Below are 17,781 nucleotides of genomic sequence, written 5' to 3' on the forward strand. Positions count from 1 at the left end.
TCTGCCAATTGCTGCTGCAGTATTTGTCTGTGTGTATAAACTAAAGCTTCTCATGGGCTTTTCTGATTTGTGTGTGGAGTGTCTGTACGTGTTCAAATTCTGGAACATGACATCCAGTTCATATGCTATCCACGTTTCAGGATCTCTTAACTGCTTTGGAAAAGGGAAGCAAAATTGGCTTTGTTTCCACGTTCCCTTCACAGCTAAATTCAGCAGAAACATACAAGGGCAGGAGGAGGAGAGATGGAGCACCAGCCACCTCAACTTAGAGATACTGGCAAAAAAAAAAAGCCTTGAATTTTATTAGGAAGTAGCATATGCTCCAACTTACTTTCTGTTGCACCTCCTTCTCTTAATCATCTCTTCCTTCTCTTCCCAGAGAGAGCCCCAATGCTTTATCTCCTCATGTTTTTCCCTGACTTGTTCTGTCCATACATGGACAATGCACCTTGCACAGAAACCAGCATTGAGGAGCAACGTCTTTACGATGCCATCTGGGAAGCTTGGTGCTTGGAAGTAAAGGCAGTGGCATCAGGCAGCAGTCATCTTTGGCCCTTGTGCAGAATTGGATTTCAGATTGTTCATACAGAGGTAGGGAAACACAATGTCTGTTTCCAGGCCTGGAAAAGGGGAGGCGCAGGAAATTAAGGCGCACACAGTGAGTCGTGACAGAGGAGGATCCAAGTCCTCTGTCTTCCAAGGCTTCTGTTTCTGTGCCATAATTACAGCCTCCTTTCCCAAGCTGGGGCAATGTGGTGAGTGTTCACAACATTTTACTTCCCGCGTGACAAAGTTCTAGTGTGCCATGTTCACCAAAATGTAGCTGAAGGAAAGGTAAGCGTCCCTGGGACTACATCCAGAAATAGTCATAAAGAGTAATTTGAGGGGGGTGTGAAGTGATACTTTGATAGTGTGCCAGGCTGTGAGAGGAGAAGTCATGTAGCCAAGACTGACAAATGTAATCAGCATTCAGTGGCTCAGCTGTTACGAGACCAGATTTGGAGGACTTCTGCAGGTTGGAGAGCTCTAGAGAATTGAGCCTTTTATAATGAACTGGAGTAGCACAAAGCAGGCAAGCCGTGGCCGAGGCTCGCTGGCGTGGAATTAAATATTTATTTTTCATAATGGAACGGTTCATTTGAAAGCTTTTGCCAGCAAATTCTGCTTTTTTTCAAGCTCAGCGAGAGCCACCTTGTTGCAGCTAAAAAGCAGGATCCCAACCCAAAACTTTTTGGAAGGACACCGTGGCCGTTTTCTGGGCAGAGGTGTGCGGCGCTGGCACCGCACTTGGCCCTCACCACCAGCAAAGCCTGAGAAGGGAACGGGGGAGAACTTCTCTCGTTCCGTTACGTTGGTAAAATCTTACTGACAACTCCACAAATACGTCAAAGGAGACCGGTTGAGATTCACATCTGCCTTCTGGAGAAATCTTTGGGGATTACACCATTGAAAGGAACAAGCAGGGCGGACATTTAGACAAGTAGAGTGTGATCAAAGAGAGTCAAGGCGGTTTCAAGAGGCAAACGTCACACTTTAGCAGCTTGAAGTCCTTCAGGGTTATGTCTACCAGAGAATTAAAAAAAAATCATAAACTCAGTCGATGGTCTTGCATGAGCACTTTGATTTCTCAGAAAACGTTTGAGAAACTGTTCTGCCTCACAGGTTATTAATATAAAAGATATGAAGCTATGGACTAAGTGGAAAGTTGGCACAGTCTACTGGAAATTGGCTAAAGGGCAGGAAACAAAGGGTGGCAGTAAAAAGCTAAAAGGAGATTAATTGGTGAGTGCTGCAGGGAGCAGTGTTGGGACCCGCTTTTTATTATTTACATATAAATTACTTGGAGGGTGGTATTGAAAGATCTCGTCGTTTGCCAGCGAAGCTGCGCCGGGTAACACTGCGCATAAAAAGGACTCGATACAATTAAGAAAGGGCTTAATTTATGAAAGTAGCCAAGTTGATCAATAGTGCAGGCGAGTGACTGCAGGCTGTTGTTTGGCTGGAATGCCCCGGGGGCCGGCTGCTGGGGAGCACCTCAGATGGCTGCAGGCATGCGAGTGGCTCCGCCAGAGCTTTTTGAGCCGCAGGGACTCACCTCGGCTGCCTCTTAGAAACAGAGCTGGCAAATGCAGAGCTGCCTTGGGCCTTTGCAGTGGCCAGACACAGGCCTTGGCTGGTGGGTACATCCATTTGAAATGCAGATACAAAAGCAGCCCACCTATTTGTTTGTCACTTGCCCAGAGCGTTTTTCCTCAGCGCTCCTGGCTGTGTGTAGGTGAGCAACGTGAGGAACAGATATCTGGATTGAAGGAAGGCACTGTGTAACAAACCACGTGTTCAGGAGGATGCTGTGTGTGACTGAGGGCTCTAGCGGTGTCTATCTGCTGGGTTCTGGGAGTACCAGGCAGGGTAAAATACAGTGTAACCCAACATTTATTGTCATGGGTGTCTGTGCTCCTGAGGTTCTGGCGCTCCTTCCCCATAGATGGCTTTTTATGTTTTCTGGGTACTAAAGTCAAGTTTAGCTAGTTAATAGGTCAGCTGCTCTATGTCAAGGCATCGGTGGATGGTAGAGGTATGGTGACCAAACTGGACTCCTTTGAGGGCTGCCTCCAGAGACATGATAGAATCATAGAATGATTGAGTGAGAAAGATTGCCAGGGCAGGGCAGAAAAGGCTGCTAGGCTGGAGGAAGTTGACAGGGCCCTCAGGATAGCACACGAGGCAGAGGACAGAGCACAGGTAGCTCAAGGCATTTGGGACAGAGATCACAAGTTCTGTGGCATACTCAGGATTCATGTCTGGCTGTGGAAGCAATCAGTCGTGAGGGAAAGATTGAAGATAGGGGTGAAATTGCTATGAAATTTGTCAAGGGTGCGGCACCAGTGAAGGAAACCTCTGTCCTGCCAGCTGGTGTCTGGCCAACCATCGTCGCCCTTGTGCAGTGTGGGCAGCTTTGCGCAAACTGATGCCACAGACAGAACATCACTTCAACCTCACTGTTGTTCAGTTTCCTGAAGTACAGCTACGGGAAGGAAAGCAGTCATTGGCAGGGTTGGCTCTGGGATTAAAAAACAACAAATTAAATTCATACTTTACATTGGAATCAATGAGCTGCTTTTGGTCACATGAGATTTACAGGGCTGCAGGGCCGCTTGCTGCCGCAGGCACTTGGATAACTTCCTGGGTTTCTCCTCATCTTTCTGGAACTCTGACCTATCACAGTCCCTGGCCTTTTCTGTACAGCGTATTTGGAGTGTGCTGTGGGGTGCGTGTAGAGCCGACTCTACTGATTTGAGCATCCGTTCACGTGCCACAGTGCTGCTGCCCCAGCTGTGTGCCTCCAGCAGCGCTGCTGTCACGCTGCTCCGTGCCCAGCTGAGGGCACGTGTCACTGCTGCAGGAGACCTTGTTGACCCCCGTAAGAAGCAGGAAAGTGAAGGGTTAGGACCTGATTCATTTCTGCACCCGGTCAAGCTGGTCTGTGAGCATAAACTGAACCTACCATAGACTGGACAGCTCTAAATTAACTCTTTTTTTGTCAGCAGTGCACTAGAGGCACCTACAGCTGTATTTTAGGAATCTGAGGAAAGACAGAAAGAAAGAGCTTAAATAAAAACAAAGTATTGGACTAGATGATCTCTAAAGGTCCCTTCCAACCCCTACCATTCTATGATTCTATTATGTGGATGTGGCTGCCCTAATGTGTTGCTGCTGTGGTAACTGGAAGGCAGACAAAGCTGCATTTCGATGAACATGGTGTTGCGTGTCCATCTTGTCCTTGTATACAAGAATCTTACCTGAAGTTGTCTGAAGCTTGCCTCCTGTAACTTTGGCAGTCTCTTCCTTAGCCTGGGTACCAGCCAAGCACCCGTTATTGCTCACCCCACTACCCTCCTCTGCACCTCTTCTGCCATCTAGTTCTTTCCCAGTGGCACTCCTTTCTGGAGGTTCTCAGTTCACACAGCGTTTGCTTTTAGGTAGTGACTACCATGTTCCCACATTACCCATAAAAATCAGCGATTGCATGTTTGTTTGTTTTTCTTTTCTCCCAAAACTAAACAAGTTTGTGGTAAAATTGTCTCTTCCTGGTGTTGCTACAGCACTGTGCTGTGCCAAGGATTCAAACCTTTTTACCTGTGAATCAGCTGCAGGTATCTTTAACAAGTTTCTTATCTGCACCAGTGCTGCACCAGTCAGACAAGATTGTTCATTTCAGGAGGATTCAAATCAATGATGCACAATCTTGGTTTCCTGCTTTCTACCCCACCAACACTGAAAAAAAATGGTATAATGTGTGCTTTGCCAGGGTGGGAGAGTGAGCTATGGTAGATATGTTTTTCATAGGGCTGATTTTTGGTTATTCCTATGAGGGGCCTGCTGCTGAGCACATCTCTCAGTGTTAAGGCCGATGCTCTCTCTAACATTTGCCTGTACCCAAGAGATCTGGCCAAAGCATGTGCTGCTTATTGATGGCTGTGACAGCCAACAATTTCCGAGTTGAAACCCTGTGCTGTTAGAGGGTGAACTGAATTTTGGGTACAGCAGCTACTGGCTTCTGTGCGACAGGCTTGAGAGGGGAGCTGTGCTGCATGCAGGGACCTTTTCTGTAACGGCATTCCCACTCAGTCTGAATAAGGAGATATGCTCTAATGAAGAGAGTATCTTGCGTTGACTTTAATCCTCTCCAAAGTCCTTATTCAGCTGCTACCTTAGATAATGAAGCGAAGGTTACATTCTACAAATGACCTTCTTGTGCTGTTGAGTGAAAGGCGAACAAGTGAGGATTAGCAGACAGCTCTAGGTGATTTCAATTTTTTTTCCTCCGGTACTGGTTGTAGTCCCATAAAATCATAATTACATTAAAAGGTCCAGGCATTTTATGTGCATGGCCTGCTCCATGGCTCCTAAGGGGAGAATGCACCAGGAGGGAGAATAAAACAGCTCATATTTTCTAGTTACGCCAAGTGCTTGTCCCAACGAATTTCCCGAGTGCTGCTGCTGTTGGCAGAGCCCGAGGCTGGAGCAGGGAGTGTGACGAGCTGCACCGTGCATCAAGTTCAGTACAAAGGCCCGTTTCCTCCTGCCTCTGCCTTGCCCGGGTTGCCGCACTTCTTCCAGCTGTGGTCGTTGCTGCGGGAGTTGCACGTTCCCCTCGAGCACTTTGCAGCAGCTCTCGGTCACTGCCTGGTGCTCACGGGCACCGCCAGTCTGAGCACAATGTGTGCCGCATGAAAGTTACACCCAGCTCAAGGCTCATTTCAAAACACTCACTGTGGCCTTTGCTCATATTCTGGCTTGGCCAAAGACCTCCCGGCACTCTCTGTGCCTGCCCCCTTCCGTCCTGGCTCTCCCAGCCTTGCCGAGGAGAGGATGCTGTTTTGAGGGCTGGGTGTCACAGAAGCACAGCAGAAGCAGCAGTCAGATGGACAGCAGCTGTAGACCAGCACGGGCATTCACTTCTGTGCACATCTTGGACTGGTTTGTACCCACTGAACTCCTTACAGATATCCACAGCCGTGCAAGTAAAGAGTTTCTCTCCATTTTGTGGAATTATTCACTGCAATTCTTGAGCAGCTGCCTGAGGTCCAGAAAAGGGAATGCAATGCCTTCTGCCATGCCAGCATTTCCAAACACGTGCAACTTATCTGGTGGCGTTAAATGCGTCTGGACAAACAGTGAAAACAATTATTTGTGAATATTTTGTTAGAAAATATCAAAAATTCATCAAATAAATTATTCAGCTTCCATATGACTGGTCTCACCAATGATGGGGAAGGGCTTTGCTCTCCAAAACCAGGCTGCTCCTGGCAGCAGGTGGCACAGTGCCTGCCTAGGAATGCTTGCCTCCATCCCAGCTGGGCTCAGCACTTGAGCTGTGCTGAGCCAGGGCAAGAAGGGTTGCCATCTCCAGAGCTAAATTGAACATAGACCCCAGCAGTGCTGCAGGAGAGGTATTTTAGTGCCCTGGCCCAACCTGTGAACTCACAGCCAAACTCAGCAATGTTTCACAAACAGGTCTGACAGTCTTCTCCTTCACAGATGTCTCTTTTTTCATTTGTTCGTTTTTAGGTGAGAGTCTATGACCTCCTGCAGTACGAGCATGGACCAGACGATGTTCTGATTCTAGCTACTGATGGACTCTGGGATGTGCTGTTAAATGAAGAAGTGGCAGAAGCTGTCACTAACTTTCTACCAAACTGTGACCCTGATGATCCCCACAGGTTTGTGCTCATCCCTGATTTTCTATCTTCTCCACAGAAGAGCTCTTTCTGGTAATGTATTTTTGTAGAAAGTATGATCATTTAGTAAATAGGGAACACTTACAAGAAGACATTTTTATAAACTGGATGGAGCGTCCACTGCAAATGTGGGTGTTCTTGGCTGGGGGGTGTGGAGTGTCTGTTATAACAAAGAATTGCCTGATCTCAAAGGAATAGTTGTGGGCTGACAGTATCTTGGCAAGGGATCCATTTTGTTTGCTGGTCTTGTGGAAACCCTAGGAGGCTGAGATCTTAGAACAAGGTAGTAACAGGTCTCTGTTGCCAGCAGTCACAGGTTTCCACTTAACTCTCCTCTGGATAATCCTTTAGCACTAAAGATTGTTTCTCACTAGGACTGTCATCAGCATCTCTCTCCCTCTGTGTATGTACATGTAAGTACTGCCCAGCGTGGTTCCCACTCATTCCTGGTCACGCTGTGGCCTTGAAGCCCACCTTCAGCAGGCGATGCTCAGTGCTACCAGCTGCAGGACAGGTGTGATAACAAAATAGGTGGAAAGTCTGACTCTATTTCATTTAGTTGGATCCTGTTTCATTTGACTTTTTTTTCCTACCTCATCCTCTTTTTTTTTTTATTACCTCTTACTTGATCGATTTCTGTTTTTAAGACACATCATCAAGCAAACAAGTTCCCAGACAACGAGCTAGAGCGCTGTCTGCCTTCTGTCAGTCTGTCTGCTGCCGAGCTCAGTGTTGCCATTAATTAAAACATTACGCTAGAGATCAGAGGCCTCCTGCTTGTAAAAGGGAGGGCTGTGAAAGTGGAAAGAGCTTTATCCTTCCCTTGGGACTGCTCGGGAAGGGAAGCGTGTGTTGCTCCTGAATTCAGGCCTGGCCATTGCTGTCTTCTGCCCTTGCTCTGGGCTGAGAGTGGGGAAAAGAGCTTTTACGCATCCCCAGTTGGCCTGTGGAAAGCAGAGCTTCAGAAATGAGCTTTGGCACATCTTGGCAGGCAAGTGAAAACACATGGAACAGTGTGAGCGCTCAAGTTACAGTTACAAGGATGTGGCAGCTCTTGAGGACACGGGGAAACCCATCTCAAGATGATTGGTGTTTCTTGTATTTCTAAGTGGTCATCTTCACAGGGTCAGCCCTGTTCTCCGCCAGTAAACAAGGAAGGTAACTGGGTGTGGACACCCTGACAGCCACTTGGGTTTTAAAGCGAGAGCAGCTCCAAAGTAACTCACAAGCAATGTTCTCTTGCCCTGACACTTACAAACATGGAACACAGAGGTTTCACTGCAGTCACTCAGTCGTCGGGAGGATGAGTGATCAGCATGAAGCTGCAACTGCAGTAGTGTGACCTTCCCCACCTCCTTGCACCAAAGAGGAGACGTGCTATAAATGACAATCAGCGCTGTCTCTGCTTCAGCAAGACACAGAAGTGTCTCTGCCCTCATTCTGGGAGGAGATCGGGCAGGATTAGTGAGGAACACTTCCAGGGCACCTGGCACTGTACTATGCAGAGATGCCATTAAGGTAAGAGGAGATGACCCACCTCATCTACTTTCACTTATTCCTTAGCACTGTTCAGAGGTTCTATAGAGAACTTTTGCCATCATTTCTGCACTCCCAAATCTCCTCTTGCAAAGACACCCGGTAAAATGTGATCCTTCTGCCTCCATTCTCCCCCATTCCAAACTGTGAAATGCTCGCTTTTCCTACCATCTTAGCTGGTCCTGTGTTGTGAATACAGCCTGGGTGTCTTGTGTGTCCTTTTCCTTTCGGTCTTTCCAAAGCTGGTGATGGCCACCACATTTGGTGCAGTAGGAACTGGAATCCGTTGTTTGATCTTTTTGACTTGTTAGGTGAGTAATTTTTCATCCATTTTAAAACCCTCATAGAACTCAGAGATGGTAAAGGAAAAAAAGAATGTATTTTCTTTGTTTCATTTAGACTTGTTCATGCTGGTTTAGCCCCAGTAATTGTGGGCGATTCGTTCCTCCTTGTGCCGGCATGAGTACAACGCTCTGAAATTTGACCTGCTGTATTATGGAGTTAGAACAAACACATTTATTAGTGTTTGACCTACTGGTCTATGAATGGACATCTGAATTGAAAATTAATTTGTTCTTTTAAGTAACTTTGTGCCAGGTCATTTAGAGGCTTACAAATAGCAGTGGCAAGACATTTCTCATGCCAGCTTGCAAAAGGTAATTAGAGCAAGTCCCTCACATAGTTTACAATGATATTTATGAAAATTACCTTTGTGGAATTGCTCTTGCTGCTTGGTTGTAAAGAATAGTTAAAGGGTTTAAAGTACTGTCTGAGAGGTTTTACGTAATTACTCCACAGCGGTCCAAATGAGGTATAACTAATGAATTTACAATGGTATAGCAGCTCAGACTGTGGAGCTGCATTCATTCCTCTCCCTACTTGGTGACAGGAGAGTCTTGTTTGCCGTACTACAGTGTTAATGTTTAAAGGAGGTGTTATCCCAGAAAACATCAGGTGCTGTGATGGGTGTAGTGACATAGTCTGTGGTGAGGTGATCAGCTGGAAACATGAAATCTCTAGGGATGTAGAAAACTTGTCAGAATATAAGAGATCTGCCCCTTGGGTAAATTTGCTGTGGTCATCCGGAGAACCTACCTGTGGAGCAGACCCTGCATCCACCTGACCCAGCAGCCTACTTACTGCCTGACAGCAGCATAGGTAAAAACGAGAGAGAAAAAGCTAGAGAGGAAGATTTGAGAGCTGCAGAGTACTTACCTGTTACGTAATTATCTCTTTGTGGAAACAGTATCTCTCCCATTTGAATTAGAAGTTGTTTTATAGCCTGATGGCTAAGAGCTTACAGCCCTCGGCAGCACTCTTGGGACTCTCTCCTGCTAATATTTACTGTCAGAACTGAGTGTTTGTTACCCACAGAAAAACATCTTTGAATCCTGTCAAATGTACCATGTGTCTGAGCATCTCAGAGTTCAGGAAGAGCAAAGTCCTCAGGTCTGGCTTCACCCAACCATGCAGCCACAGCCTCAGGGGATTTGGGCAGCGGGTGATGGGCACAGATTTGATGGAGTGAAGAAGCTGGGGTGGGGCTGGATTACTTACTCAACTCGTTTCTTACGGGTATTGTGGCAGACAAGAGCATGAAGGGGACCATGAGTGAAGAACAGGTGGTAGAGACACACTACAGCTTTCCATACATCATCTTTCTGAAGAGGTATGAAGACAGAGAGGCAGGACTCCTTGCCCAGTTCTTTCAGCTGTACTTATGCAGGTTTACCCACTGACCTTGGGAATCTTTCATTTCTTGTCCTCCCTCCTGTCATTTCTTGTTCCCTCTCTCTCTCTCACACTAGGTAGAGATTTATGAGGATGCTGGGGAGTTACTCCACCTCTGCTGGGTGTGAGAAGATAAGAGACTGCTCAGACAGCAGCACGTTTCCCCCACTGTCACCATTTCTCCTGCAGTACTCTCACCGATCAATACTGACAACTTCAGCAGAAGGGGAAAAAAAACCAACCTGTAGATGTTTATTCTTAAAACACAAAAGTTGTATTTCAGTGAGGCTGTTCATTAGGAGGAAGTGGATACTTTAAAACTACTTCAGCAATTCTCTAATGCTGTCTCGACAGCTGAATCCCAAGTTCAAAGCGCTGGAGAATAAAGTATTCAGTAATGGACTGCTGCCGCTATTCATCTCCGGGTGCGAGAGACTCACCCTCTCTACTCCAGCGCTGAGTTGAACAGCATCGCTTCAATTCAGCTCTGCACAAGGAGAGGAATGCGTTACCTCACTGCTGCCTTCACCTGTTCCTTTTCCTTTGCTCCGACCTGCCAGTTTTCTTGTGTGTTTCTCAGTCTGCCTACAAGCAAATTTCTGGTTTGTTAACATTCCTTCTTCTTTTTTTTCCAATCTTGCCCTCTCCAGGCATTAAGCAGCCAAAGCTTTACACAATCAAGGGCAATACTTCATTTCTTTCCGCTCTTTAGATGTGGGAAGCCCTTGTTAATTAGAAAAAGGGAGAAGACAAAGTTTTCTCTCAGAACGATGGGTGTTTTCTTCTCAAATTCTGACAATAGCTGAGAAATCCTTGGAAAAGATTTTCTAGACAAAATTCACTCGACATCAGACATGCTGTGAATAAATATTCCTGTTTCTTGCTCGCCATGTGGAGTCCTTTTGTTCCATAGCCCTGCATCTGATTTGGGGAGTGTGAGTATGTATGGTTTTGGGTTTTTCCCCTTAGAAAATGCAATTTCATGTTGCGTTAGAGGCAGTGCTTCGTGTTCCATGCAGCTGTTCCAGCTTGAAGTCGTTGGTACAGCCTCACCTCGGAACACATGGACAGCGCATATGCGAGCGCGTGTGTCAGAGTTCACGCCCTGGGCCCTCCTCTTGCTGCTCAAAGTAACTGCCAAAATTAACAAAATGAGAGAGGGAGGGAAAATTTCTCACTCGGTACCATTAGGAGCAGGCAGTGCATTGGTTCTTTACAACCTTACTTGTTTTTACCATCAAACCTTTTGGACAGTCAAATGTAGGTTTATTTCCATTGAAGAAATCTTTCTCGTGGAGGAAGTAAATCTGTTCCTAGAAATAGATCATAATTGGGTTTCTTTTCTTTTCTTTTCTTTTATTCCCAGACAGTGAATAAAGTCTCTACTGATAGAATTGCAATTTAACAATGCATTCTCTGGTGAAAATTAATAAAACCCCATCCCATCTTGTTTCCAATCAATGGAGATACCGTTGTTTCCTGTTTCTCAAAGAGGATTTGGGGAGATCACTTCTGGCCAAGCATCCTTCATAGAAAAGGGGGTCACAAAATGCAAACCCATCCTGTCCCTTCTGGTTTTTTGAAACTACAGAGGTGCTTTGCTTCTGCTGGCCTGCGTGTTTGGCTTTGTAGAGCCCCACGGCATTTTGGAGGTTGATATTCAGGCTTCAAATAAGACACAGGCAGGCATAATACTTAACTGTTTAGGGTTTTTTTCTTGTCAGTCTTCTAACTGTCTGATTCATTTTTAATTATCAATTCATAGAAAAGCTTGCCTCCACCCAACCAAATTCAAAACATCTCAGCCAGCTGTTAGACTGGTGAAGAAAAACATGTGACAGTAGCTGTTCACTCATAATGAGATTTCTTTCAGAGGAAACTTCTGAGTACACAGATGTGTTGATCTAGTAACAGCAGGCAAATGATAAGGGAGAACACGATGAAGCACATGATGGAACACTGTGCACCACCTTTTGGACTCTGACATCCTTCTGCCCCCAAGCAACATCTGTTACTTTTTCAGGGCAGACAGTAAGTCCCATAAATCCAGTGCCAGTCAGCCCAGCACTGGCTGGGAGTGTTGAAGCAACATGAAGCTTGTTTTTTTTTTTTCACTAAATTAAGCAGTTGACAACTCACATTCACACAGTTTTCACTTAACTCTTCAATGTGAAAGAACTGTAGGACTCTGTTAATCTGGCTGCATTAACTGTACGTTTCCTTTCCCGTTTTCAGAATGAGAGATTTAAAAATCATTCTTATGGCTGAAGAAAACAGACAAGTTAGTCTACTTGGTTTAAGGTGTAATTGGGCTTTATTTTTAGTGCTCTATTATTTGATTTCAGATTACTTTCTTTGTTGCAGTTTGTCTCTGAAGTAGTGGAGCCATGTTTACCTTCAGGTGTGTCGGCAAGTGTGTAGTTTTCAACAGCAAGCAGTGTATTTGGGGTCCTCAGTTTTGCACTCTCCTCCTAAAAAGCTAATTTAAGACATGTTAATGTTTTTGTGAAAACTGGTGGAGCTGGGCACCCCCAATGACCAGTGGAGTTTTGGTGGCTCGGTGCCTGCAAAGATAACTTTAGATTCTGACGCAGAAGCTGCCAATGAGCTGGAAGGGGGTTGCCTGGTGGGTATGCCGTGGTTCGTGTTGCTCCTGCCCGCTTCTGAAGCACTGGGGAGCTTGTCCTGGTAGCTCTCTGCATGGCAAATGTGACGGGCTGTGACACCCACTTTCTTGTCCAAGATGAGCACTCTCTGCCTGTCCTCTGCCCTTCCCGCAGGTACACGCTGGCGGCGCAGGACCTGGTGATGCGCGCCAGGGGCGTGCTGAAGGACCGGGGCTGGCGGATCTCCAACGACAGGCTGGGCTCCGGGGATGACATCTCTGTCTACGTCATCCCTTTGATACATGGCAACAAACAGTCATGAAGGGGGCATCAAGAGCGGTTATAGGACGGGGATCTTTTGGGGAAGGGCCTGAAAGAGACAATATGTTTTTCGGTGATCTGATCAGGACGCTTCGAACTGATGTAATCTATTTACAAACTAATGCTGGAGGGGTATTTTTTTGCCCGAAAGGTAGGGCTCTGCACATATACTGTATATGATTAAAGATAAGTTAAGATAACATTTTCCCTATAGAAATGGTTGTGGTGCTTATCAGGAATGGGATGTAAATGCTGCTAGCATCTTACAGATTCTATCGCCCCTCCACTTAGGGAATTACTTTTTTTTTTTTCCTCAGTTTACGTGTAGCTTGGAAGAGCCATTTCAGTTGGGAAAGTAGAAGTGGCTCTCAGAAGCCAAGGAGGCTCCTGAAATCTACTCCTGGATATCCAGAAGGTGACTTGGGTCACATCTCATTTAAAAGTACCCATATAGACGAGACTCAAGAGTTTTCTTGTTTCAAAGAGTTGCATTCTCAACTTACCTATGGACGAGTTCAAACTTGTGTAATCCTTCAGACCCCCATTTTCTTCTCCTCTCTCTTCTTCAGTAGACTATACTCCTGTATTTTAGTAGGAAAAACGAAGTCGTTTTCAATGTGACAGTGCCTGCTTACTGCAGCTAAAAGAGCCACCTGCAAAGTTGTTCAGGAAAAATAGGTCACAGTCCTATATGGTAAGATTTTTCTCTGCTGTGAGGAGTTAGTTGTCAAGATACTCTGTTGTGTGTATACCATGATTATACAGAGCACGCAAACTCAGCTTCACGTGATGTTTACCTGGAGGCCATGGTTTCCTTGGGATCAGAGATTTTCATTCATTGAGTGGTTCTGCCAGCTTTATCTTGTTGAAAGGATCCCTGACCATACAGCTTTTCCATCTGTTGGGGTTTGGTAAATTTACTTGGGCTCCTGAGTGTCTTTTTAGTTGTGTTTACTTGAAGTGGTGATATTGTTCTCGCTATCAATTTGGATACCCAGATAGTGATCTATTTCAGAGTCGCTTCGCTTCTTCCTGCCTCGCTTATTACTCAGTATACCTTTGCCTGCTTGACTTGCTCGTCAGAAAGTGACAGCTCACCACTTTCTGTCCTCATGGTGTCGAGGGCTGGAGTCAAGGATCAAAAGATCACACGGACAGACACAAGCCCTTGGCTAGTTTCAGCAGCTTTTTTTCTTAGCAGTGCTAAATCGATTTAAATAAAGAAAATCTGAGTAAAACGTCATCTGGAGCAATAGTCTCCATAGGGAAACGAGTGAGCAAATCTGCAGCTTAACCTGGCTGCCTGGTCGTCAAGCAGGCAACTATCTTACTTTGCTGGCAGGAGTTGAAGAAAAAACACAACCAGAAGGTTCTAGCGTGTAGGCAGCTATTTTGGCTGGGGAGCCAAGTTCAGCCTCATTTGCCCCCAGACCACATTCTTTTGGAGCTGCTCAGGTGAGCCAAAAGACAGGGAGCTGAGGCAGTTGTAGGGCGCTGAGCAGGCGGCTCCCGAGCGTTGTGTAATGCCCAAAGGCACGGGAGGCTGCCGTGCCCTGGGGACACCCGGGCCCATGGCGCAGCACCCGCGCCTTACGGCCACCCCGCTGCTGCTCTGCTGCCTGGCGCCCAGAACCGCACAGATTTAAACTACCCGTGCTTGAAATCTCTAGACCCGGTAAGAGTGTCAGGTCAGAGCAGAGTGTGCAACGCATGAGTTTAGCCTGAAAACTGTTCCCTGCATTCCCCAGTGCCTGCATGTGGTAAAGCTGTGCAGAACACGGATGTTTTATATTCTAGAGCTTCAGCATAAAACAATGGCATATCTGATTGTGTGTTGTCATGCTTTATCTATGCTTTCCTCCTTTTTTTTTTCCTTTTACCTCTTTTTCTGTGTGCAGCTGGGTGAAAAGAGAGGTTTAGAGTCTAAAATATTTTTCACATGACCCCTCACATGTTTTGAAGTTTAAGCAAGAGATCTCTTGCACTATTTTTTTCCTCCCCTCAGCCTAATAAACTTGTAAACATGCTTTTCATGCTCTTGTAACTCCTGTTGTCTCTTTGCCAATGCAGTTGTGTAATCCTCTAGCAATTCAGATAGTTTTTCATGAAGACCTATTGCTGGCAATTCTGGTGGGGTTGTCTGAACAGCAAAGAAGCTGGTGCTTGATGGTACCAACTATGAGCCTGAGTCAAATGTTTCAGTGGCCAAGAGTTGTGAGTCTTTATTATTTGGTAACGTCGTATCAACACACGTACCAGACATTATAAAACCACTGAGTGCAATGTGGTGGAAATCATTTCCCCCTATGGTATTTGCCAAAATTTAAACGTGAAATTTCAGGGCAATGGAACATGCACCTTCTCATTTAGGGAGTGTTCTTAAACGTACCCCTGGAGAGATGGGTTAGCAGAGTGCATCATTTGGCGGGAGCAGACTGGCTGGTGACTTGTCACAGCAGAGTCTTGTGGGCACTAGCTTGGCCTCGTGGATCAGTCCCTGCTGTGTTTGTTTTTCGGCTTCTCTGCAGTGGCTGTACCTGTGTGGAGCTGTGTTCCTCTCCCAGAAAGGGCAAAAGTACAGTATCAACAATTAATGTCAATTAGCATCAGTTAATAAATTCTGAAGACTTTAAAGGATAATGAAAAGCTTCCTACTCAGAGGTATGTGACTGAAACTGTGCTGTGATGCATTTTGTTTTGCTTTTGTACAATTTATCTGTTACACATTTACATGCTTGCTCCCTAGAGTGTCTGTGGTACATCTCTGGACACTGCGCTTGTACTCGGGCTTTCACTTCTATCTCCTTTCAATAGGAGCTTCTTGTGTGCCTGCACTGTGGTCTGTGCTCTGCTTCAAGGCACAGCATAAATACAGAGACACACCAAAGCATCATATAAGTAGGAAAAAGGAGCCATTTATTGGGAAGGTATTGTGTGAGATGCAAGAATATTGTAACTCTTTTCCAGTTCCCTTTATAGGTTGCATTATTGTGGTAACCACTGCACTAGCAACCCCTGATGGCAGGGGGGGAATCCATGGTACTTCACGCCATTTTTCAGATAGGCTGGGGATGGATATTGCCAGGCACAGATTCTCAGCTGCTCCAGCACTCAGTGAAGCCCCCAGTTAGAAGCAGACAGATCACCTCCTCAGATTGGAGCAAGTTAGGCACCAAGTCCAAAATTTAGAGCCTTGGCACATCAGCTGCTGCCTGAGGCCACTGTGGCTTTTTACCAGTGAAGTTCCCTTCATGTCCCAAACCATTTAAGCCTCAGTCCAGAGCTCGGCCTGTCTTCATCCTGCTGTTGCACAGGGCCAGGCATGTTCCATAGGCACAGCTTAGGGAGCCAGGCACGTTCTTGTCCGTCCTTGGATGAGGGCAGGGAGCGGCAGCAGTATGCCACAGAGTTCACTGCAGTTAGCTGGCAGGGCAGCCTAGTGCTGCCGGCTGCTGCCTGGGCCACTTTCTAGAAGTTCAGACCAAGAAGCTTCTGCCACTCTCCTGTGAATACTGTTGCAGATAGTAGTACAGCCATTTTGGACATTTTTCTCTTGCACTGCAGCCTAAAATCTTTGTTTAATTTGATGAAGAAGGTAGGTAGAAATTTCACTCACGTCTTGAGGCACACAACCACCTTTTAGTACGTGAAGGCAATGATGCTTCCTTTGTGAACACAAAAGTACTTTGTCCAAGAGGGCTGTTGTTCAGTGGCCTCATGCAGGAGAGAAAGAGAGGACTTTTAAACTCTAAAGAACAAAGCTAACATGCTAAAGGAAAAGTGGCCAGAGTCTGCTGTTAGCAGTGGATTCCCATGTTAAAGTTACTTCCACGTTAAAATACGACAAGAGGTCTGTGAGTGAGGCACGGCCGGCTATGCCTCCGGGGTATTTTTGAAGAACTGCACTCGATGTTTGGTTAGATTTTGTTCTGAAGTTTTGCTAGTTTTAAAAGAACACTACACGATGCAAGCAAATCTGCTGTTTCTTCCTGCCTCAGTGTTTTGCTTTTGTTTTGCATTTACAGTACAGATACTTCCAACGTTTTTGTCTCAAACATGAATTGCAAACGGCGTGCAACTGTTGTTCCTCCCCAACATTTTTGGTGTGTAAATAGTTTTCCTCCATATGTCTTAGATGAAGATGTAGTGATGTGGCTACCATAGAGAGAGTGACCAAACAATGCTGTAACTGTGCTGCTGTATTTCTACCTGTGATGTACTTGAAGGAGGATGCTCCTGTCCACCTCCACTGTCATTTTTATTCTTTCATAGATGTCTTATGTTCATTTGGGATTTATTTCATGGGTTTTTTTTTTTAGTAGCTGCCACCTTTTTATTTTCTCCATTGGCCGAGTCATCTTGTCTTGACATCTGTACAACTGTCTGGGTTTTATACATCCTGAAGAATGGAGGACCTGCTGGAGGAAGATGTTTCGGACCAATGTACTTTTGCTTTGTGACTGTGAAATGTTAATCTTTTTTGTAACCTAAGAACAAAAAAATGTTTAGTAAAAGGATATATTTTGTGGTTTTTGAAACTTTTCAGTGCAATGAACAAAAGAGGAGGATGCTGAAGAGCTGTATGTGCAAAGTTTTAAAATAAAATTTTAAATTATATACTATATAACCTATATCTATAACCATTGTTATTCTGCCTTTGGCCCGAAGCGTCCACAAGTCTCTGTGTGTATTTACTAATTGTGCAGTACAAGCAAGTAGCATGCTCTGCTTTACAGGGAGTGGATGATTCACTGAGAAAAGGTCTCACTCCTGATGCAGTGGAGTAAATCCCTATGAGGTGCTCTGGGAGAGTTCAGCTGGAGAATAGCTGTGAGAGCTGCATGCTGCCATCAGATGATGATTCATTGCTCAGACTGCCAGTTGTGATGTTCTGACTCAATGAAGAGCTATGCAAAGTGACCGGCTCTCTATGGCATGAGACGTGAGGGTGTCATTTTTGCAATGACAGCATAGTTGGGGTAAGTTTTCCCTCATCCCCAGTTCCTTAGGAATTGCTATCTCAAATTCCGCTCTAAATTTACGTTAGAGTAAAATCAAGGACAAATGGATTCCACTGAAGCAAGCTGCCATGATTATTTAGGAACCAAAGATGTTGAAGGTGCTGGAGACGTGGGAACTAACACCAGCCTCTTTGCATTGCGCCAGGACAGAGCCACGGGCCATGCCCATCTGGGTTGCCAGCAAGAGAATGAGAGCTGGTCATGCATTTACTGTTTTTATCTTTGAAATACCGCATTGAAGCAGCATGAGGGGTTCTCCTAAGTCCTATTTTACCTTACACTTTGTAGAATAGCAGTGAAAACGTTTGTTCTAGTGTTGTATTC

At 45.6% G+C, this 17,781-nt stretch overlaps 1 protein-coding gene across 1 annotated transcript in view; it reads left to right on the forward strand.

The window, feature by feature from the left end:
- The window catches only part of PPM1H (protein phosphatase, Mg2+/Mn2+ dependent 1H), a 133,481-nt gene extending 119,014 nt beyond the window's left edge, over positions 1-14,467 (forward strand). The window contains exons 9-10 of the mRNA XM_062016848.1: positions 6,073-6,224; positions 12,290-14,467. Of these exons, the coding sequence (XP_061872832.1) occupies positions 6,073-6,224; positions 12,290-12,437 (300 nt within the window). The 3' untranslated portion in view covers positions 12,438-14,467. The remainder of the gene's footprint in view (positions 1-6,072; positions 6,225-12,289) is intronic.
- The last annotated feature ends 3,314 nt before the right edge of the window (positions 14,468-17,781 follow it).

The sequence above is a fragment of the Colius striatus genome, chromosome 1 (assembly GCF_028858725.1).
Source record: "Colius striatus isolate bColStr4 chromosome 1, bColStr4.1.hap1, whole genome shotgun sequence".
Lineage (NCBI taxonomy): Eukaryota > Metazoa > Chordata > Aves > Coliiformes > Coliidae > Colius > Colius striatus.